Raw genomic sequence first — 22,364 nt, 5'->3', positions numbered from 1 at the left:
ACGATAAAGTCTAATCATGGCAGCTAATTACATCCCTCTGAGCGGATGTAAATAATGCTTATCTGTCTGGAGCTGCCTGAATTATCTGTTGGACGAACGAGCTCCGAAAGGAAGGATTTCCCTCTGAATACAGCCGGGGAGGACAAATGTGCTCCCGGTGCCAGCCAGCTGCCGGGGACAGTCCCCGAGCTGGCAAAGCCCCGGAGCCACGTGTGACACCCACAGCAGAGCGCTGCTGACGTCTCCTCCACCTCCAGGCCCCGGCACATGCTCCTGGGCGATCCCAAGGCCTTGATTGATGTCAGCGAGGGAGCAGTTCGGGAATATAAGCGCTGAGCTGTGAGGTTTTGATCCCGACTGCGCTCAAACCAAACCTGCCCCTCCCGAGGTTCGTCGGCTTCACCTGCTCACCGCAGGCTCAGTACCCACGGGGACAAACCCCTCCGCTGCCCTCCTCTTGCTTTTCATGGTGTAAAGCCCGGTCTGTGCCCCCGCAGAGCACCCAGGGCAGGCTGTTCCCGGTCCCCCTCTGCCCTCAGTACCCACAGAGTCACTGCAGTCACTGCACCCGGAGGCTGTTAGCGCAGTAAGGATTTATTTCCCTGTGCTGACAGAAGCGGTCTCCGTACCCTTTTGCTCCCCAGCTCCTGCTCCAAGGGCTGCTGACTGCTCTCCTTCACGGGAACTGGCGTTGGCGCAATTAACCGCTGCCTAATTAGGGCCCTGCAGCTCCTCGGTGCCGATAAGGCCGTGGGCAGCTCTGCCCCGGGCTGGGCACCCTCCGTCCCTGTGACTCCAGCAGGATTTATGGCACTGATAACGCCGCGATTGCCCCGTGCTGAGCCAGGGCAGGATCCGGCCCCTGCAGCTGCTGCTTGGCCACGGAGCCCCCTGAGCCCCTTTTTGGAGGGGTGAGGACCAGCCCCAGGCACGGCTTTGGCCAGACACGAGCCTGGACCCTACAAAAAGCCCCAAACACGGCCCGGGGGGGTGCAGCAGGCAGGCAGGCAGCACACCCTGCTGCGGGGAGCCCGGGGGGAGACCCTGCAGGGCTGGGGGGGGACCCGAGGGGCTACTGCGGCCCGGCCCGGGCTGGAGGAGGGCGCTGGAGGCTGCTGTGGATCACCAGTCCCCTCTGCTGGTCGGAACTGGGATAACTGGTGGCCGGCAGCCAGCACGGGCAGGGGGCTGGGGAAGGGCCGGTGGAGCTGGGGAGGGGGGGGAACAATCATGGGGATGGGGATGGGGAGGGGGCATGGACACCAGTATGGGAATGGGCACTGCCAGGAACGTGGGTATGGGGCATGGGGATAGGGATGGGGCATGGGAACCATGCGGAGGCACAGGACATGGCCATGGGGATGGGAATGGGGCAGGGACACCAGTATGGGACTGGGGTGTGGGAATGGGCAGCACCAGGAACATGGCTACGGGACCTGAGGATGGGAATGGGGCATGGGCACGGGGCACAGGGCACGGGACATGGGCACGGGGCACAGAAAGCACCATCCCTGCCCCTCCAGCTGCCTGCAGTCTGCTGCGGGAACCCCATTAGGGGTGGGGGCCCTGCCGGCTTCCCCACAGAGCCCACCCTGGAGGCGCCGTGCACTGGGCACGGTGAACACGAGCACAATGTTGCCAGCCCGATGGAGACCGGGCGGTGACAGCAGCGAAGCCCCAGGCACAAAGGCCGGGTGCTGCCTGCACCCAGAGCACCCTGGGGACCGTGGCACCCTGCCCACTGCTGTCCCCGCTCGGTGTCCCGAGGGCTGGGGGACACGGGGGTGCGCAGCCCCTACAACCTGCCCCTTTGGGACCCACCAGGGAGGGGTGGGAGGGCAGGACGCAGAGCCAGAGGCGCTCTGCTGGCTCTGTGGGGTCGCTGAGAGCTGCAACCCACCCCACTCGTACCCAAATCCCACCTCGTCCCTGGTGCCTGCTCCCAGAAAGTCGTGCTGGAAAGGGAAATGCAGGCCCAGGGGCGCTGGAGCTGTGACCGTGCAGTCACACGGCTGTCCCCAAGGGGCCCCGGTGGGGAGGGAAGCGACGGGTGAAGCTGTGCCCTCTCCGTCCCTGCAGCCACCTTCCTTGGGGCATGCTCCAGCCCCTGGGCGAGTCCTTTGGCTGGGAGCTGGTGGCTGTAAGGTGGGATGGGAAGCTGTAGGGTAGGAAGCTGTAAGGCAGGAAGCCATCCAGCATTTTGGCTCCCCTTTACCCATTTATGTCTTCCTCCAGTGCCACCGAGGTGGGGGCAGCTTCCCCTTTTCACAGCCTCCGGAGCAGGCAGCAGCCGTTTGTGGGGGAAGCTTTGGGGTTTCAGCCAAGGCGACGGGGCACCAGCGGCACGAAATGGCTCCTGTAGGGCAGGATCCCTGCCCTGGGGCGTTTTGGGTGCCACAACCCAGCCTCTGGTCCCAAACCCAGAGGCTCCTGTTGATTTTCTGAACGCAGCAAGTGCCGCTGCTTGCTTATTGAATTTTTTCTGCCAGCAGCGCTGGAAGCCAGGGAAGCACACGGCTGTGGGGCGCCGGGTGTCCCCGGGGGCAGGGCCGGGGCCGGCTGGGACACGTGCCGTGATTTTGCCTTCAGCCTGATGATGCTCGGCCTGCCCGGGAAGGCTGACGGGGCGATGGGAAGGCAATATAAATACCTCGCTCGTAAATAGCAGCCTGGTATTTATAGCTCGTGGCTGGCACCGAGTCCAGCAGCTCTGACAAACCAAACTCCGGCTTATTTTTAACAAAAAGAGCGGTGTTGGGAGCCCAGGATCGATGGAGACGTCCACCCGGGGTGGCTGGGGGAGTCAGGACGGGCTTCCCATCCCCTTGCATTTCCCCGAGGTCCCCATTTCCCCCGTTTCCCCCATTTCCCCCCCAAAGCACCAAAACGTGCTGGGAACCCGGCGTGGCACAGCTCGGCCATCCCACAGCATCCCGATAAATGCAGTGGGAATAAAGGGGAAATCGAGCCCAAGCTGGCTGTGTGACCCCACAGCAAACACCCGGCCACGCACCCGCACCCATGGGGGGGCCCTCGGGAGCCCCCCAAGCCCCCTCCCCACCCCTTTTGCCCTTTACACCCCCTTACACCCTGCCCATGCGGGGGGGAGCTCCCGAATCCGGTCCCAGGAGCCAGCACAAGGCTGCTACAGCCCCCCCGGATCCCCTTGGCCCCCATCCCGAGAAAATGCCCCCCCCCAGCAGCACCCAGCCTTGCCCCCCCCCCCATTTACATCCCCCAGTGCGCAGGGGCTGTGCCCGTCCCCAGCGCCCCCATCCCCTGCACCCCGCGGGGGGGGGGGGCGGAGATTTTGCTGCAAAATGAACCCAAAACAGGCTGGGAAATGGTGGGGGGGGGAGAGGGGGGCACATTTCCCACCGCCCCACCAACCCCAGGGTGTGGGGAGAGGGGAGATTTGGGGGGGGGGGGGGGCAGGATAGAAATATGGCAAAATATAGCAAAAAATGGGGAAAAAATGGCAAAATCCGGCAAAATATTGCGAAATGGGGTGCGGGGCTGGGGGCGCAGCGATGGGGGGGGGGGAGATGCTGGGGGGGGGCGGTCTCTGCGGTGGGGGGCGGGGAGGGGGGGCGGGGAGTCGTGACGTCTGTGCCCCCCCCCCTCCCGTCCCGCCCCCTGCGCGCAGTCAGCTGAGCCCCGCCGCGGCCACCACCGGAGCCCGGTGTCCCCCCCCCCCCACCTTGTCCCCGGTGTCGCCCCCCCCCCCAAAAAATCCCTCACCCCCCCCCCTCCGCATCCTCGCTGCCACCCGCAGCGGCTGTCCGGCTGTTTGTCCGCCCCCCCCCCCCCCCCCGACACCTCGTTTCTTTGCGTCCCCCCCCCCCTGCTTGGCACGACCCCCCCCCCCCCCCGGCACCATGGCCCCCATCGGACTCAAGGCTGTGGTCGGAGAAAGTAAGAGCCCGGCCGCGCATCGCTGGGGGGGGGGGGGCTGAAAATTGAGTCGGGGGGGGGGTGGGGAGAGAATAAAATAAAGGGGAGGGGGGGGAAAAACGCCGGGCTCCGGGCGGGGGGGGGCATCCCGAGGGGAAATGCCCCCGGGGGGGGGATGCTGCGGATGCGCCAAACGGAGCCCGGGGGGGGGGCTCCGGGGGGACAACGGGCAGGGAGCGGGGACAGCGAGGGGGGGTGTCCCCCCTCCGGGTTTTATTTTAATTTTTATTTTTTGGGGGTGTTTTGGAGCTGTTGGGCTTTTTCTGCAGTGCTGAAGGGCGGCGCGGGGAGGGGGGGGGAGCGGTAAAAAAAAATAATAATAATAAATAAATGGCGGGGAGGGGGGGGGGGGGGGAAGGAGGAAGCGGGAGGCGCCGGAGCCTTTTCCCCGGATCTGAACGGGCGGGAGGCGATCGGGGCGCGGGCAGCAAAACCCAAAAGGCCCCCAAATGGCACGGGGGGGGCACCGAGGATGGGGGGGGGACATTAAACGGGGGGTCCACGGGGGGTGTCCGTGCCCAGCGCCGCGCCAGGCCGTGCGCCCGCCGCTTTGTCTGCGCCAAAGCCCTCCCCGGGGGGGCTCCCGAATGCGCCCAGAAACATTTTTTCCCCTCGCCCCTCATCCCGGGGAGGGGGTGACCCCCCCCCAGCCCCGATCAGCCCCCCCCCCGGGACCCCATGGCCGGGGATTTCGGTGCCCTCCGGCTCGCTATTTTTGGCCGGGGCTGCGGGGCGGAACGGAGGAGCCGCGGCTCCGCTTCCTCCTTCCCCTCCTGCCGCAAGCCGAGCAGCTCCTCAACGGCCTCTGGCCTCGGGGGGGGGCCGAAAAACCCCAGGCTGCAGGAAGGGGGGGGGGAAATGTTCGTGCGACCCTCCCCCGCTGCGAAAATCTGTGCGTAAAAATAAGGAGACGGGAGCGAAAAGGGCAGGGACCGGGGGGAAACTTCCCCCGGGCTCCCCGCAGCCTTTCTGCCCCCCCCCGCGCCCATCTTGCGGGACTGATATCCGTAGCAGGGGCTGGTTTGGGTGGTTTTTTGGTGTTTTTTTTTTTTTTTGGGGGGGTGGGGAGGGAGGGGGGGGGCGCAATGGGAGAAATCCCCGCGGCCGCGATGGCTCCGGCTGCGGAGGCAGCGAACCCCTCCCGCAGCGGCGCAGATGGTGCGGCCGGGGCTGGTGGTGTGATCGGGTGGGTGGTGATGGAGGGGGGGGGACACCCCCCGGGTTGATACCCCCCCCCCCGGATTGATGGATTGATGGCCCCGCTTTGTTCCCAGCCGGCACCTGCCCGGGGGGGGCTGCGCAAGTCGTGTCCCCCCCCCCCCTTCCCAACCCGCCCTGGGGTGCTGCATTAAGGGGGGCGTTAGGGAGGGGGGGTCAGAGCCGAGCGGGTTGGGAAATGAAATGGAAAATGCAGGAAAATGCCCCCCCCACACCCGGTTCTCTGCTGCAGGATGGGCTCTGGGAGGGGGGGGGGGCTTTGCTGGGTGTCATCCTGGGGGGCTGGACCCCCCCCCTCCACCCGAGCAGAAGGCTGGGGAGAGAAAGGGGCAGCCCCCAGCACATAGGTGGGGGGGGGACACGGATCCTGCACCCCCCCAGCAGGGCCCCAGGACCTTGCCCTCGGCGAAGAGGGGACAGACGGGCAGCGCTGCGTGTCCCCTGCCCCCTGTTTGCAGTCATTGTCACGGGCTGGGGGCCATCACGGCTGTGCACACACAGGCTCGAGCCAGCATCGTGGAAATCTGGCCGGATCCGTCCCTTTGGGGTTTGGTTGCCCAAAAATAAGGGGATCCGGGCTGGGGAAGGTGAGGGGCAGCGGGGTGCCAGCCCCACAGCCTGCGGAGCGTGGGTGGCTGGAAGGAGAGGGCAGGGCTCTGCGTGCGGGCAAAATGCTGCATAGGATGGAGGGATGGGGCCCCTGCAGGAGCACTTGGGGGGGTCCAGCCCACCCCCAACCTGGGGCTGGGGGCTCCCGAGGCTGCTGCAGGAGGCTGCAGGTCTCATTGGGGCCGTTCCTGCTTTGTGGGGCTGCTCCCCGCTGCCAGGAGCCGCAGGGTACCCAGAGCTCCCCCTCCCCACTGCGGCTCTCCCCCACTGCACCAGGGCAGCGATTCCCCGAGGGGCACCCGCGGAGGGGGGAGACGCTCACCGGGGAGGGCAGGAGGGCTGAGCCTGTGCCCTGGGGCTGACCCGAGGGCAGGATCCCTCTGCGGGCATCCTCGGAGGAGGGAAGGAGGGAGGGAGGAGGGATGGATGGAGGGATGGAGGGATGCTGCGCGCCGCCACGGCCCCACCTCCAGAGCTGCATTCCGCCCTGGCTTCCCTCCAGGCCAGGATTATTCCTCTGACCAGCTGGTGCTGGAGCAGGATGAGCTTTGGGGGCCCCCAGGGAGCTGGGAGCGGGTGGGCAGGGTGTCGCAGGTGCCCCAGGCACCCGTTGTCACCCCCCAGCCGGGCTGTCCCTGCGCCTCCCCGCATCCATACCAGGATCTGTTCTCCCCTGGGGCCGGTCCTCCCGGTGTCTTCGGGTTCCAGCTGGAAAAATCTCACCCCATTGTGGCAGCTGGGGCCCACCCCTGAGGCTCCCAACCCCAAATCTTCACCTGACCCCCCCTGGGTGGATGTTCCTCCTGTCCCTGGCTCCGTGCTGCCCCCCAGGGCCACCCTGCCCCAGGGCACAGCATCCTCACGGCAGCTCCCTCCCTCCAGCCCACGCTAAAATCCCCCCTGGACCCCCACCGCCGAGGCCGTGCCACGTCACCCGGTGTCCCCGTCCCTCCCTGCGGGGAGGTGACAGCCCAGGGAGCGGGTGCACGCCGAGCTGGGTGGCAAGGGCAGGGCAGGGCAGGGCTGCGGGCTCGCTGCCAGCCTCAGGGCACGGCCGGGGCCCCCGGGGACCTGCGGAGCTGGTGCGTGACTCACCCGGGCGGCTGGGGGCACCTCATGCTGCCAGCACCTTGCTGAGGGCACGGGAGGATTTTGGGGCCAACCGCAGGATGCTCCGAGTCCATCTCGGGGTGCTTGGCTTGTGTACTGCGCCAGAGCCAGCTCCGGGCAGGTCCCTGCCACGCACAAGAGGAGGAAGAGGAGGTGATGAAGGGCACGGGACCAGGCCAACGCGGTGGGGACATGGCATGGGTGCACGGCGCGTCCTCATCCTGATCCCTGCATGGGGCAGAGCTTCCAGCCCTGCTGTCAGCTCGGCGTGCCCCAACCCCACAGCCGGGAGCAGACCCCACAGCTCCCACGAGAGCGGGCACTTGGCAAAGCCCCTGCTGGGGTTTTTGTGTTTGTCCCCGTGGGATCGTTTTGCCTTGCCTCCAGCATCGGCTCCAAGTTGGGTCATGGCTCGAAAATTTAGCAATTTTAGCCTCCAGACCGTGGTCTACACCTGAGCCTGAAAAATATCGTCCCTATGTCACCGTGAGTGATAACCGATCGCTTCGGCAGGGCTGCCTCCACCCACCGATGTCTGCGCGTGCAAGAAAGCAGAAAAAAAGCCACCACCAGGCCTAGAAATTTCCCCTCTTAATAAATAAATAAATAAGGTCTGGGCCCAATTCCCTGGCACCTCTGAGGATTTTTCCTGGGAGAAACTCCCCCCAAAACCCAGGCATTGAGGAAGAGGCTCGGCACCGCACGGCCGTCAGCAGATGCTGCGCCCACCAGCTCGCCGCGCGGGGAGGAGCCCGGGGCTCCTGCCTCTCGGAGGGAGAAAATAAATCAGGGTGAAGGCACCGCGACCTGGGGGCTTCCACACAACCACGCAGAGACACGCGGGTGGGCACACACGGGTACGGCCTTGGTGGAGCCCACGGGATGGGGAGATGTGCCACCGGGGCACCGCCTGGAGCTGGACCCGTGCACCCCGGGGGTTGGCGTTTTGCTCCCTCTTGGTCAACGCGGAGGAGAACCAGGGCAGAAAGTCCTTGTGTGTGTGGACGAGTGGCACCTACCCCGGGATGCGGTGGCCCTGCGTGTCCCGTCCTGCCTCAGGGAAGCTCCTGGCTCCTGCAGCCACTGGCAGCGGGGTGCGGCACATGGCAGCACCTCCTCGAGGGTGGGAACGCCTGGGGGACGAGAACAAGCACAGGGAAGGGCGATGCCTTCAGAAGGGACCTGCTGTGATCTGTGCCCCGCTGAGCACCCGGCAGGAGAAGCTCTGCTCGACTCCCAGGTCCTCGTGCAGACCCGAAGAACCCATGTCAGGAGCAGTCCCGCAGTGAAAATCCTTATGAATTTTATCGTTTTTTGATTTTTTGATCGTGCCTTTCATCTTCCTCATGTCCTTCTGGCCGTGCTCCCAAAGTCCTGAGCCGTTCTCCAGGTCTCTGCCCTGCCCCTGTCGAGGCCGTGCAGGTGGTTTTGGCTCCCATAAATGCAATTCTTCTCCGTGCCCCAACGGGCTGATGGCCTCCTCGCCACCCTCTGATCCTATTTGATCGGGGACCGCCTGGGGACAGGACGCTGGCACCTGTGTGTCCCCAGCTGGTGATGTTTTGGATGTAAGTGCACGGTCTGCTACATCGGAGCGTGGTTCTGCCTAGGTAACGTTGGCACTGCCTTCCCCAATTAGTTAACGAACCAGCGAAAGGCAGTTGCCAGGCCAACCCGAAGACAAACACGCTCGTCTCAAGGATGCGTCGTGACAGCTCCGAGAGGGAGGTGGGTCTGGAGCAAACCTCACCGTGGGCCTCTGTGGTCCAGTTCCCTGGCGGCTCCAGGACTCTGGGTCCCAAACGGAGTGCACAGGAGGAGGGTGAGGGGATTGAGCTGTGCCTGTGGCAAGGAGGAGCCCGTGGTTGGGGTCCTGTAGGACCGCGGGACCTGGTCTCCTGCTGCCCCTCACGTCACTCCACCCCGCACCGCACCAGGACAAGATGTGCTGCACATGAGGACCAGGAACATGGTGGCAGAGGAGCATTTCTGAGCAGCAGGAGTTTGGTTTCATAATTTCTGCGTTAGGGAAGGGCTTGGCCATCGCTGCCAAACACCTCTGGGTGCAGAAACCCGGTCCTGGTGCTCCAGCACCTGGGGCTGGCCGGGACCCGGCTCTGCTGCTTCCACTGCAGGTGGGCTTTGAGGCTGCTCGCCAGGCTCCGGGCTCTTTCCGAAGCCTAACAACTGGCTTGGGGCACCCCAAATGAGTCCATCCTCGCCCAGCCTGAATTGGTCACAGCTTTTTCAGCACCTTTTCCCCCAGGAGCAGAGGTGTGGGGTCGGTTCCCAAGGCAGGCGGGGCAGCCGCGGGTCGGTAACACCGCTAAGCCTCTTGCAGCGCCGGATGGGCGCGAGTCCTACTAGGCCACCGTGTCACCGGCCTCTGGCCCTGGCTGAAGGCGATGTGCTGGGACACCCTCCTGCCACCGTCACCCCAGGAGGAGCCCTGCCCAGCGAGGGGGTGGCCGGGGAGGTGGCGGCTCTGGTGCGCCACACGAGGTGTCCCGGTGGCACGCTTAGGACCACGTTACTGGAGGTCCTCCGTTTGAGGTGGGGCTGCCTTGCCCATGGTGTTGGTGTCTTCTCTGCGTCAGAGGAGAAGCCCCGAGCTGTCTGCGCTGTCCGTTCTCAGCAGGAATCGTGATTAAAATCCTTCCAGCCTGAAGGGAGTGAGCAACGTCCGAGTGGTGGAGGCGCTGGGTGGGTTGGATACACACACGAATCCCCCCCCGAAACCTGGGCTGCCTCCAAGATGAAAAGCTCGGCTGCGAGCGTCACCGGCTGACGTTAGAGCCCCAAAGCTCTGGCCGAGACCATCTGAGGGCACGGGCGGCAGCGTCCGACCTGCTGTCGTGTGGACGTGAGAGCATCTCTGCCCAGGAGGGGCCAGGCTTGCCTCGAGGCGCCAGGAGCAGGGGAGCTGCTGTTTCCCCTCTTGCCGAGTGCCAGATTGCCTCAAGGATGCCTTTGCATGGCTCATCCTCGACAGCTCATCCTCACTGGCATCCCCTCTCCCTTGCAACCTCTCCGGTTTTGCTCCACAGACAAACAGCTGCGGGGCCAGCAGCAACTGAGGCACCCGAGGCTCCTTCCCCGCAGCCCTCGGTGCAGGACGCTCGCTCCTAGCCTCCTTCCTTCTTGTTCCCAGCCTCCTTCCTTCCTTCCTCTCCCTGCCCCGGAGCACCACGCTGCTGCAGGGGCAGGATTTCTGCCTGGCTGCCCGGATCCAGGAGCCCAGCCCTGTCCCCACCGGCAGCACCTCGGTGCTCCCATCACGGCTTTTTCCCCGGGGTGTCGGGCGCAGGGTGTCCTGCAAACAGCACCAAACAGCACCGTTATCCATGGGGCCTCGCACAGGGGAAACAGCCAAAGATGAGGAATGAAAAGAGGGAAGGAGCCTCTGGCAGGAGCCGGCAATGTTTGTCACCGGGCGCTGGCTGCTGGAAGCTGAGTGAATGCAGCCCTGGTTGGGGACGTGGTGTGGGGGCTGCGGGGGGTCCCCGGCACCAGCAGAGAACCAGGGGACACCGTGGGGGCCCTCTCTGCTGCACCCTGCCCACGGCAAAGCAAAATTCCCCATTGAGGCCTTGCTTTTTTGCTGCTTGGGTGCCCCGGGTGTGGGTGCACCACGGGGTTTTTGGGTGGCCCCACTGTTCCCAGTTCCCACTGTTCCCAACGCCGCCTGTTCCCAGTTACCCCCCCGTGGCCTGCAGGTGCCCCGCACCCAAGGGAGAAGCTACGGGATGAGAGCAAGGCCGGGCAGCACCCCAAGGTCACGGCCAGCAGCTTTTGGGGCTCCCCCAGGAACACTTAATGGGGAAGGAGCCTGTGTGTGCACCAACAGCAGGAACCTCCGAGTTCTGCAGCGGGTTTTGCGCCGCTGCCAGCCCCGTGCCCCTGCAGCTTCACAGCACGTGGCAGGGCAGGGAAGTGAACCCAAATGCAGCATCACCCCAACACGGACATTTATAGGGCTGGCAGCTCCCCAGGCAGTCCCTTCCGTGTGCCTCCCTCAAGCCCTGTCCTGGAATGAGGCAGATTCAGGTCCCCAGCTGCCCCATATAAACCTGCATCGAGCTCTGCCCGCGGGACCGGCACCCCTGGGGGTGCTGCCATGGGGGAGGCTCCCCAGGACGAGGCTGGCAGGGCGGCACCCGCACCAATTCCCCCCCCCACGCCTCCACATTATGTAATTCAGAAACATTTCCTGATGGGGTTTTAATTGGGGCTTTAATTGGGTACCCCCATCCCTGTCCTGGGGGCCAGGGGCTTGGAGCAAAGCCCCCCAGGAGGGCAGCAGGGATGTGGCACGGCGGCGCACGGACGCAGACCCTTCCCCAAGCCCGGCCAGGCAGCCCACCAGCCCTGTACTTCATTTTCCAGGGACAAAGGGGACCTTTGGGGCTTGCCCCCCGACCCCAGCACGGATCCCGGGGTGCCTGCGCCCAGGGAATGGGCAGGGGGTGGCCTGGCTGAGGGGACAGCGCGGGGACACCAACCCCGGCTGGTTGTGTAAGCGGGGCAGGGCCGGGTGCGAGATGAGCTCCTGGGGGATTACAAGGAGCAGGCTGAGGCCGCCTGGGGCTTGTTGCTAAAAGGAGCCCTTAAAGCTGCTGTTGTTTTCCTGGCGCTTCGGATTAGGGCCGAGGCGTGCGGGGTGGCCCCCGGGGACCCCCACGTCCCTCTGCCATCTGGGGCGCGCTTTTGGGTCCCGCTCCTTGCTCCCCGCGGGGTGGGCTCAGCTCCTGTGCTCAGCCCCATGTAGGTTTTTGGGGGCCACCACTTGTGCCAGGTCCCCAAAACACCCCTGCCACCCCAAAAGGAGCCCTACTGAGCGAGTGGCTGTGCTCAGCCATCCCAGGATGGCAGTTTTGGGACCCCCAGGAGGGGTGCAGTGGGGCTGGCACGGCCCCATAAGCAATGGGGGGGTTCCAGCGCTCCCAGCACAGCCCCCCTGCTGCAGGTGGGCACCCTGGGGTGCTGCGGGGAGGTTTGGGGTCCTCACACCGCCCCCTGCTCCGTCTCTTGCAGAAATTATGCACGATGTGATCCGCAAGGTGAAGAAGAAGGGAGAATGGAAGGTGAGCAGCGGGGCTGGAGGAGGAGGAGGAGGAGGATGAAGCTGGGAAGGGGTCGGAGCGGGCTGGGAGCCCCAGGGCACCGTCGGGGTGCAGGGCAGGGCTTCTCCCCGCTGCCCCGTCCCCAGCTGGTGTCCGCTGTCCCCAGGTGCTGGTGGTGGACCAGCTCAGCATGCGCATGCTGTCCTCCTGCTGCAAAATGACCGACATCATGACGGAGGGCATCACCAGTGAGTACAGCGCCGCGCACAGCTCCCGCACAGCTTGCTGCAGGAAGGGCAGGCACCCCCCTGGCACCCGGCCCCCCCGTCTCCATCCCGTGCCCGGTGCCTTTGGGCCCCTCCCAGCCCGTGGGGGCCGAGGGAGCCCGAGCCCCTCGCCTCCTGGCAGTGCCTGCGGCGCTCAGAGAGGAGAAGGAAAGCACTGGCGGTGCCTCGGGAGGTGCTGGGTGTTGGGGGCTTGTCCCCGGGGTACCACCATGTCCCAAGGCAGAGCATCACCCCCAAGTGTTCCCCTGCAGCCCGGGGGCACGAGGATGGACCAAAGCAGCCACAGCACAGCAGCACGCACACAAATCCATCGCCCCCCTCCCCGGGACCTTTCCAAGCACCCAAGTGTCTCCCACAGGGTGACACAGGGCTGGGGTGGGCTGGGGACAGCCCCAACTGCCACACGGGTGGGGGCGAGTGGCCAGGGAGATATTTGGGGCACTGAGGGGCTGGCAGCTGGTGCCACCCCCCAGTACAGCCCCTGTGTTTCCCCCCCAGTCGTGGAAGACATCAACAAGCGCCGGGAGCCGCTGCCCAGCCTGGAGGCCGTGTACCTCATCACGCCCTCCGAGAAGGTGAGCAGGGGCTGGGGGCAGGAGGAGGAGGAGGATCTGCGCCCATGGGAGCACCCTGGCACGGGTCGTGGTGCCAAGCCTGTGGGGTGCAGGGCGGGGGGCACAGGGTGCTGCTCCTTGGGCTTTTGGTGCCGCGATGTGGGGCCGCCCTGCCCAGCCCAGCCCAGCTGCTCGCGTGTCTCTTGCAGTCCATCCACTCCCTCATCAACGACTTCAAGGACCCCCCCACCTCCAAGTACAGAGCTGCCCACGTCTTCTTCACTGACTGTGAGTGCTGCATGGGGATGGGGCAAGGAGCAGAGAGCAGGGGGTGCCTGCAGGGAGCTGCGGGACGGGGCTGGGACATGGCCACGGGCGGGTTTGTGCGTGCCAAAAGTGGGATCCGGGCTCCTCGCCTCCAGGCACTGCAGGCAGCATCCCCCCATCACAAAATACATCGTGCAAACCAAGGAAAGGGAACGATTCCACTAAAACATGCACAGAAAGGTGGGTGGGAGGGATGCCTGGGCAGAGCAGGACCACGGGAGCTTGGCCACCATGCCCTGAGCGCAGCCTCCTCCTCTCCCTCCCCTCCAGCCTGCCCCGACGCCCTCTTCAACGAGCTGGTGAAATCCCGAGCTGCCAAGGTCATCAAGACCCTGACCGAGATCAACATCGCCTTCCTGCCCTCCGAGTCCCAGGTGGGTCTGGGCTGGGGTGTCCCGGGGGACGGGGCAGAGGGGGTGCTCCGGGTCCCTCCCCGGCCCAGCAGGGTTTGCGTAAGAGCCGCAGACCCCACGAGCCCTCTCCCCGCGCTGCTCCCAGCGCCCTGTCTCCTCCGATTACGTCTCGGGGCTGATCGGCTGCAGGGATTTAGCGCCTTGGCCCCGTGCCTGTGCTGTCAGGCTCTGTCCCCCCGGTACAGCACCACCCGGGGGCACCAGGCGGCCAGCCCCCTGCCATGGGGACAAGGGGAACGGGGAGGAACGGGTGGCAGCGGATTTTGGAGGAGACCATGGTGAGGGCAGGTGGAAGATGAGCTCCTAGGGGCCCCGTGCAGGGCAGAACTGGCTTTGGTTTTACTGTCCCTGCTCCTCCTCACCTCCCTGGTTCCCTGCCTGGGCGCAGGCGATGCTGTGCGCAGGGGCTGGGCGAGCTCCTGGGGGCTCTGCGCGTGCCCAGGGGCTGCACCAAGGAGCAGGGGCTGGGGAGGGGCTCAGGGCACAGTGGTGGCAGCCAAAACCCCAAAGGACACCCCGAACATTGCCAAACCTGCAGCCAGGACCCGGCACCTGCCTGGGTTTGGGTCAGGTTCCCCAACCCACCAGGGCTGCTCGATGCCCCCGCAGCCCGGCCCCGCTAAGCACCCTCCCGCTGCGCTCCCCAGGTCTACTCCCTGGATTCGGCCGACTCCTTCCAGAGCTTTTACAGCCCCCACAAGGCCCAGATGAAGAACCCGATCCTGGAGCGGCTGGCGGAGCAGATCGCCACGCTGTGCGCCACGCTGAAGGAGTACCCGGCCGTGCGGTACCGCGGGTGAGGACGGGGGGAGGCGGCACAGAGGGGCACGCGGGGGCACCCGGGGGCTCACCAAATTCCCCCGGGGAGAGGGAAAAAGGACCATTCCCTCCTCCTCCTTGCGCAGGGACTACAAAGACAACGCCATGCTGGCGCAGCTCATCCAGGACAAGCTGGATGCCTACAAGGCTGACGACCCCACCATGGGCGAGGTGAGCAGGGGGAGGCACGGGGGGGGCATCTCAGGGGGCACCCCCTGATGGGTGGTGGCAGCGGGGACCTGGGGACCGCTGCTGACGGCTCCGGTGGCTCGGCAGGGCCCGGACAAGGCTCGCTCCCAGCTCCTCATCCTGGACCGTGGCTTCGACCCCGCTTCCCCGGTGCTGCACGAGCTGACCTTCCAGGCCATGAGCTACGACCTGCTGCCCATCGAGAACGACGTCTACAAGTGAGTGCCACCCCCGTGCTCACCCGCCCCCAGGCGCCCGGGGCTGATGCAAAAGCCTTTTCTAAACCCCCTCGCAACCTATAAATGGGTACAAGGTGGTGGGAATTAAATCAAACTGAAATAACCTCGCTCCATCACTGGCAGAGCCCAGAGCAGCCCCCACCTGCCCCATGTCCCCCCCCGAGCCACGTGTGACCGCGCACCCCGTCCCCTCCCCGCTCCTGCCCTCTTCCCAGGTACGAGACGAGCGGCATCGGGGAAGCCCGGGTTAAGGAGGTTCTCCTGGACGAGGACGACGACCTCTGGGTGTCCCTTCGCCACAAGCACATCGCGGAGGTGTCCCAGTGAGTGTCCCCGGGGTGCCTCGCTGCTGCCCCTGCCCCGCGTGGGTGCGTTTGGGCACCCAGCGGCCTCTCGGGTCGGTCCCTCTGTGCTGACGGCTGCGCCCTCCTCCTGTCCCCAGGGAGGTGACCCGGTCCCTGAAGGAGTTTTCGTCGAGCAAGAGGATGAACACAGGCGATAAGGTGACACCTCCGGGCGAGCGCAGGCACCCAAGGGCCAGGATACAGCAAAGCCTCACGGGGACACCTGCAGGGGGTCCCTGATGGGCAGGGGGGAGCCGTGGGGCACTGACCCCACACCTGGGGCTGAGGGAATGGGGAAGGTGCCCTTGGAGGGGCACCAGGGTCCCCCCGGCACGGGGTGCACGCATGTCCCACCAAACCCCAACAGAGGGGGAGGTTTGGGCAGGGTCCTGGCCCCAGGTCCCCCGGGGTGACCTCGTCCCCTTCCCTCGCAGACCACCATGAGAGACCTGTCCCAGATGCTGAAGAAGATGCCGCAGTACCAGAAGGAGCTCAGCAAGGTAAAGCAGGGGAAAGGTCTGAGCAGGGCCACTGGTGCTGAGCCTCACGGGGAGCACCCAAAGGTGGCTTTCCCAGTGGGAAGGTGGCTCCGGGCTGGGGCTGGCAGCTTTGGGGTGGTGGCACGGGGACCTTGGTGTGCTCCAGCCCTGCAAGGGTGTCCCTGCGCGTCTCTCCCCAGTACTCCACTCACCTGCACCTGGCCGAGGACTGCATGAAGCACTACCAGGGCACAGTGGACAAGCTCTGCAGAGTTGAACAGGTACCGGCACCCCCCCACACCCCCTGTAACCCCATGGGATGGCCGGGGACAGCGGCTCCTGCCCGGCAGCCCAGAGCCACCACCGAGTGGTGACGAGCGCACCCGTGCTCCGCAGGACCTGGCCATGGGCACCGATGCTGAAGGAGAGAAGATCAAGGACCCCATGAGGGCCATCGTCCCCATCCTGCTGGACGGGAACGTCAGCACCTACGACAAGATCCGCATCATCTTGCTGTACATCTTCCTGAAGAATGGTGAGGAGGAGAGCGGGGCAGGGGGGAGAAGGGAGACGGGCAGCTCCGGGAGCATTGGGCCAGCGAAAGCTGGGTGGAAAAGCTCAGCCCTGTGTGACTGCCACCCAGCCGGGTGTCCTCAGGTGACGCTGAGGGGCCGTGTCCCCGCTCGCAGGCATTCCTCAGCAGGTCCCATTTTCCCAAATCTCCCCATTTCTCTGCAGGTATCACCGAGGAGAACCTGAACAAGCTGATCCAGCACGCCCAGATCCCGGCAGAGGACAGCGAGATCATCACCAACATGGCCCACCTCGGGGTGCCCATCATCACAGACGTGAGTGTCCACCTCCCGCCCCCGCCTCGTCCCCCGGGAAGGCCCCACCCTGCTCGTGTCCCTCGGGACGTCCCCGTTGGGGTGGCCCTCCCGTGGCTCAGGGTGTCCCCGTCCTCGTGCCCAGTCCACCCTGCGCCGCCGGAGCAAGCCGGAGCGGAAGGAGCGGATCAGCGAGCAGACCTACCAGCTCTCCCGATGGACCCCCGTCATTAAGGACATCATGGAGGTGAGACAGCGACGGCGGGGACGGGGGGGACAGCAGGGACCTCAGCAGCACCGGGCAGGGACCTGTGGGGCGCCGGGGGCTGCTGGCACATCTCCCCAGTGCACCCTCTGCACCGCTCACAGCCCCGTGGTGCCACGCGGGCAGTGGCTGTGGGGGTTTCTTTGAGATTGCTCCAAGGTAGGGGGGATTTGGGAAGTTTTTGTGGCCCCCATGTGCACACCGGGCTGTGGGGGGGTTGCACAGCTCCCAGAGCACCGTGTCCTGAGTGTCCCCACAGTACAAAGCCCAGCCCTGCGCTCGGTTACCGCAGCTCCCTTCATTTCCAAAAGCACGCAGCCTCGCTCCTGCCTTCCTCCACCCAACTCCGTGCAGACTTTCTCGCCCCGTTTTGCACCTGGGGCACCCTGGAGCTGATCCCCGAGCTCTGTGGGGGCTGCAGAGCGCAGCCAGGTCCCAGCAAGCAGCTCGCAGGTGACGTTCACCCCCCAGCTGTGGTCACCGAGCACAAAGCAGCAGCTTCCTTACCTTACCCAGGGCTGGGTCCCCCAGCTGGGATGCTTGGAGATCAGCTCCAGCCCTTCAGGCTCTCAGAAAAACAAAATGAGGACGGGCCCGGCCTCCTTTCACCACCTTGGGAGGCACCTCGAGGTCAGGGTGAGCCTCAGCCTGCGCTGCCCCTGCCCCGCAGCAGAGGCACCACCTTCCCCCTCCCAGCTGCACCGAATTTCAGCAGCTCAACCACATCCTCCCCCAAAGCCACCCAATGCAAATGTATGCAAATATATGCAAACGAACAACGCGTAATTGAATTGATAGGGCTTTGCCTGGTGTCTGTGCCCTGGGGGCTGCACCTTGATGGGGTTTGGGACCAGGGCGAGGGAGGAGCGGGGACGCGGGTGTCGGGCAGCGCCCGGCTGCTCACTGAGGCTGTGCCCCGCAGGATGCCATCGACGACAAGCTGGACACCAAGCACTACCCCTACATCTCCACCCGCTCCTCCGCCTCCTTCAGCACCACCGCCGTCAGGTGGGTCCCGCGGCACCCAGCCCCTGCCCTCCCCCTCGCGGCCATCCCGTGCCTCAGTTTCCCCACCCCGAACAGAAAACGAGCCGCCCTCGTGGCTGGGAAGGCACCGAGGACATCACCTGCTCTCACAGCAATTTGGGAACTAATTAATTTTAATTTTTATTTTGTAATAAGCTAACTCATTGCTGTCAGAGCCGTCCCTAACCCCTCTCCTCCCTCTCTAGTGCCCGCTACGGCCACTGGCACAAGAACAAGGCCCCCGGCGAGTACCGCAGCGGCCCCCGCCTCATCATCTTCATCCTGGGAGGGGTGAGCATGAACGAGATGCGCTGCGCCTACGAGGTGACGCAAGCCAGCGGCAAGTGGGAAGTGCTAATAGGTGAGTGGGGGCCCGGCCCCGCGCCCCCCGCCCGCTGCTCATCCCACGCTCGCCCCGCGCCGCCGCCGCCGCCAAATCCGGCCTCCAGGTGACCGCAGGGCCCCTGCGCCGAGGTGTCCTGCCGGTGTCACCCCCCTGGGGACACAGCGTGACCCCCCAGCCGCCCCTCTCTTTGCCCCCCTCTTCGTCGCCTGGGTGAGTTTTGCTGCGCGAGGTGCAGGAGCTGGGGAGGGGGGGGTGCAGCCGGCGCTGGCCCCGTTGCCCCCAGCGCTGCGTGCTCCTTTGGGGCCGTGCCGCAGGAGGAAGGAAGCGGTGTGCAACCCGGCACGCAGCGGGTGTGCAATAGGGTGTGTGCAACCCCACAGCCTGCGGGCACAGCGGGACACGTGCCGCGCGTGCGCCCTGCCCCGCGCAGCGTGCCCGCCTTCGGCACCCTTCGGTCAGGCAGCGCACAGTGGCAGCGCTGCCTGCTGCCAGCGGGGGCTCCGAGACCCCCTGAGACCCCCCAGGGGAACGCAGCCGGGCCCAGGACAGGCTCGGGCAGCCGGTCGCCATCCCCCTCCTGCCCCCCGACCCGTCGCCGTCCCGTGTCTCGCCCATCTCGTGCCGCGCACCTCTCCGCGCCCACCGTCCTCGCATGCTCGGTGCGGGTGGCGCATCCTTCGTCGTCGTCGTCATCCCCTCCTTCCCAAAATGCGCCCGAGCTGCCGCGGGCTCCCCGGCCGGCGCCGGTGCATGCTGTGTGCCCCCCGGGGCTGTGGCCGGGACGTCAGCCCCGCTCTGTTCTCCCGCAGGTTCTACTCACATTCTCACTCCCACCAAATTTCTCATGGACCTGAGGCACCCCGACTTCAGGGACTCCACTAGGGTATCATTTGAGGATCAGGCTCCAGCAATGGAGTGAGCCAAAGAAACCAAGTAAAGGCAGCCTACTAACGAAAAAAGAAACTCTTCCTCCCCGAAGGGCTTTCTTTGATTCTTCCGTCCTTCCGTTAATTATGATTTCGGTTTGCTTTTCCTTTCGGGTTCCGTTGATGAGAAAATGCTTGCAGTTCCTGGGCTGGAACGCCTCCAGCGCCGCCTCCATCACCCCGCCACCATGGCTCCGGCCCCGCCGGCCCCCTCATGCCATCCGCTCCCCATCGCGCGCTCTGGAGGGGCCGGGACGCGGGGCAGGTCCCACCCGCTCGGGGACAGGTGGAGCGCTGTCCGGGGGGGCTGTGTGTGCGTGGGGCAGCCCCCGCCGCCTGCCCCGGCTCCTCTCGCTGTTGCGGTGTGCTCGGGGCAGAAGAAATTGGGCTGAAATCCTCGGTTCTGTAGGAAATCTCGGTTTTGCTTGGTTCTTCGTGGTGGTGGCGTGGTGGCCTCCCCAGGATGGGGCAGGGCCACGTGCTGTCCCCCCCCCGGGGCACACAGGGACAGAGGTTTCTCCTCCTGCCGCAGCAGCGCTCGGGCACGGGGATGTGGTGCCCAGCATCGCGCCGGCCGCATCCTGCTCCAGGCAGAAGCAGCCCCTGCAACACGGGGGCCAAGCAGGGCGCAGCCAGGCAGGAGCAGGGCTGCCGAAGTCAGGACCCCCTTCACCTCCTCCTCCTCCTCTCTGACCCCTTTTTTCCCCCCCGTCACCCCTTCTGCCCAGGGATGCTCAGTGCTGCGTCCTGCTGCCCCCCCCTTGCGATGCTCCCCCCACCCCGATGCCCCCCGCAGGTGCCCGCTGCAGGATGGGGACAGGAGGGTCCCCATCGTCCCCGTCCCCGCTGCGCCCCTGGCACCTCCCGGCCCCCCCGGCCTCATCCCGCCGCCCTCCAGCTCCATCCATCTCCTCCATCTCTCCTTTGCCTTTCCTTTTCCCGTTTTTCCCTCCCATGGGCGTTCATTTCTGTGCAAGCATTTCCAGTTGCGTGCGCACCCTCCCGCCAGGTAAGGCCTCGCCGGGGGGGGCCAGGGACCTTTTTTTGGGGGGTTGGGGGGAAGCGGGGCCATCAGCCGGGACGTGGGGGGGACGCACGAAGCTGGCGCTGACGCCCTCGCCCTCTCTGCCCCCCGCAGGGTCCACGCACATCCTCACCCCACAGAAACTGCTGGACACGCTGAAGAAGCTCAATAAAACAGAGGAGGAAAGCAGCAGTTAAAAGGAAACGCCGCCAGTGACCCGACGCCGACTGCACCCCCCCCGCCGGGCACCCGGCCCGGGGCGCGCTCCTGCGCCGAACCGCGTCCCCAAACCCAAACCCAAACCCAACCCGACCCCGGCCCGGCCGAGCTTTCTCTCTTGTTCTTGTGTTGAGCCCCCCCTGCTCCTTCCCCGTCCCCCTCTCAGCGCAGGGAAGGGACCCCAGATGCAAGCGCGTTAGGAGAAGCGCTGCGGCGTGGCCAAAAAAAAGTACTGATACCCGCACCCCGAGCTGCCGCTGTCTGGGGAGCTCACTTCCCAGTGACCTGCAAACAGCAGCGACAAAAATAACAGGAAAACACCAAAAAAAAAAAAAAGAAACTCTCCCTGAAATTTTCCTTCCCCGTTGGGTTCCTGCAGGGACGGATGGACGGGCAGCCGGCCGCCCCTCCTGCCCCATCGCGCCCGCGCTGCTGCTGGCGGTGTTTCCTCCCCAGCTCTTTTTGGGGTAGAAGCCCCCCCCTCCCGGTGCCCTTTCCCTTGGATTTGGGGGCGGCTGCCCCCCCAGATGTGCGTGCCAACATCTGGCAGGGGACGGGGGGGGGGTGGCTCTGCCCCACGCTACCCCAAATCCCCACGCAAAAAGGGACCAGAACGGTCAAACCCCGCGGACGGGACCCGTTTGCTTGCACGGCCCTTCCCTCCCCGTCAGGCTGCGTACTCCTTCAGCCCACAGATATATATATATATTTTTAACAGGCAGCACACGTACACACACACACACATATATATATATATATCCCTGCAGACAAGGAAGCTATGAGGCCCCCGCCCCGCTCGTGTCCCCCCGTGGTGAAGCGTTCCCGAGCGTGCCGTCGCCCCGAGGCCCCGCAGCCCCCCGGGCCCCCCAGCGGACCCTGTGTATATGAATTCTGTGTCTCGTGCAGTTCTTACAGCTTGGTGTATAGTGATTTAACCAAAACTCCTCGGATTTTTTGTTTTTTACGTCCCAGGATTGCCCCCCCTGCCCCGCCACTAGATGCACTGCAATATTTTGGGGTCCTTCGTTTTGTTCTCTTCTGTTCCCTCCTTCTGAAGGCTGTGACCCCTTTTCCTTCCCCGAAATCTCTTTCTTGCCTCGTTGGTGGTTCTCCCCTCTCCTTCCTTTCCCTGTCTGCTCCTTGCCCATAAAGTTAAATATATATTTTTAGGGCAAAGGCTGTATCATTGCACTGATATTTGTTGGTTCCCCCTTGGTCCTCCCGCCCCGTTTGAGTTCCTTCTCAGTTTAGCAACGCGAAAACGCTTCAGGATCCTGTATGTTGGATGTTATTATTATTTTTTTTTTCTGTTACAGTTATTTATATAAAAAATAATTTATCAAAAAGAAAAACTAAAAAAAAAAAAAAAATCTAGTCTGTCTTGGAACTTGTTTACCTTGAAGTTACTGGAATCTAAGTGTTTGACGGTGTTGAAGCACAACCATGTATCATCTCTGTATAGCTGTTCTGTACAAGCACTCGAGTGGCTCAATAAACGCGATCTCCATACCCAGTGCAAGGAGGCTGCGCCTGCCGCTTGCTTGGGGGCTGCGGGGCGGGGGGAGGCAGGGTTTGGGGTCTGCCCCCCAAAAAAAAACAGCCCCAGGGTGAGGCGAAGCGGTGACCCCGAAGGCAGCGTCCCCAAGAGAGAGCTTAAAAACAAGAGGGGAAACCAGAAGGCAAAACAACGGCGTTTATTTCGTTAAAAAATAGGCAATTATCTTAGTACAAAATACCGTCTGAGTGGCTCTGGGGGGTATCACAAAATAGGAAACGTGGGGAAATAAAACGTCTTTGCTCCTTGCCGCTGCGTTTCATGCTCTGAAGCGGGGCTGGGGGCATCCCCCCCGCCTGGAGGCGATGCCAGCAGAGCCCAAACCCAGCCCCGTGGGGTGGCCCCGTGGTGGGACAGGGGTTTGGTGGCTTTGCAAGCCCTCAGGGAGGCTCCCGACCTGAGTAAAGTCGCCTTGGGCATGAGCGATCCCCCCAAAATGGGTCTTTGTATGAGGAAGTTCAGCAATAAATAAGCTCGAGGCGGGCACTTCGGGTAGGTCCTACACAAACATAGTGGTACTGAGTGGGGGGTGGGGATTTTGGCTGTCCCCAACCTGGGGACAGGACCTCGT

General features: G+C 64.7%; 1 protein-coding gene across 2 annotated transcripts; it reads left to right on the top strand.

The window, feature by feature from the left end:
- The first annotated feature begins 3,850 nt into the window (after window positions 1-3,850).
- STXBP1 (syntaxin binding protein 1) lies at window positions 3,851-21,760 on the top strand. 2 transcript variants are annotated; one of them, XM_032200222.1, is made up of 20 exons: window positions 3,851-3,915; window positions 11,926-11,975; window positions 12,121-12,202; window positions 12,740-12,816; window positions 13,005-13,083; window positions 13,393-13,496; window positions 14,183-14,331; window positions 14,441-14,525; window positions 14,631-14,761; window positions 14,998-15,105; window positions 15,225-15,285; window positions 15,561-15,626; window positions 15,806-15,886; window positions 16,002-16,140; window positions 16,344-16,453; window positions 16,578-16,679; window positions 17,620-17,705; window positions 17,930-18,084; window positions 18,879-19,002; window positions 20,134-20,196. In XM_032200222.1, the coding sequence occupies exons 1-19, from the start codon at window positions 3,879-3,881 to the stop codon at window positions 18,986-18,988; spliced, it is 1,812 nt and encodes a 603-aa protein (XP_032056113.1). In that variant the 5' UTR covers window positions 3,851-3,878; the 3' UTR covers window positions 18,989-19,002; window positions 20,134-20,196. The 2 variants fall into 2 exon arrangements, with proteins under 2 accessions (XP_032056113.1, XP_032056114.1); XM_032200223.1 differs by lacking the exon at window positions 18,879-19,002 and having other exon boundaries at window positions 20,134-21,760.
- The last annotated feature ends 604 nt before the right edge of the window (window positions 21,761-22,364 follow it).

The sequence above is a fragment of the Aythya fuligula genome, chromosome 19 (assembly GCF_009819795.1).
Source record: "Aythya fuligula isolate bAytFul2 chromosome 19, bAytFul2.pri, whole genome shotgun sequence".
NCBI classification, from domain to species: Eukaryota; Metazoa; Chordata; class Aves; order Anseriformes; family Anatidae; genus Aythya; species Aythya fuligula.
This window is presented reverse-complemented; position numbering and strand designations above follow the sequence as displayed.

Coding starts and splice junctions, on each gene's coding strand:
- STXBP1 (XM_032200222.1), top strand. CDS start 3,879: ATGGCCCCCATCGGACTCAAGGCTGTGGTCGGAGAAA. Junction 14,332..14,440: donor CCGGCCGTGCGGTACCGCGG/GTGAGGACGGGG, acceptor CTCCTTGCGCAG/GGACTACAAAGACAACGCCA. Junction 15,286..15,560: donor GGATGAACACAGGCGATAAG/GTGACACCTCCG, acceptor CTTCCCTCGCAG/ACCACCATGAGAGACCTGTC.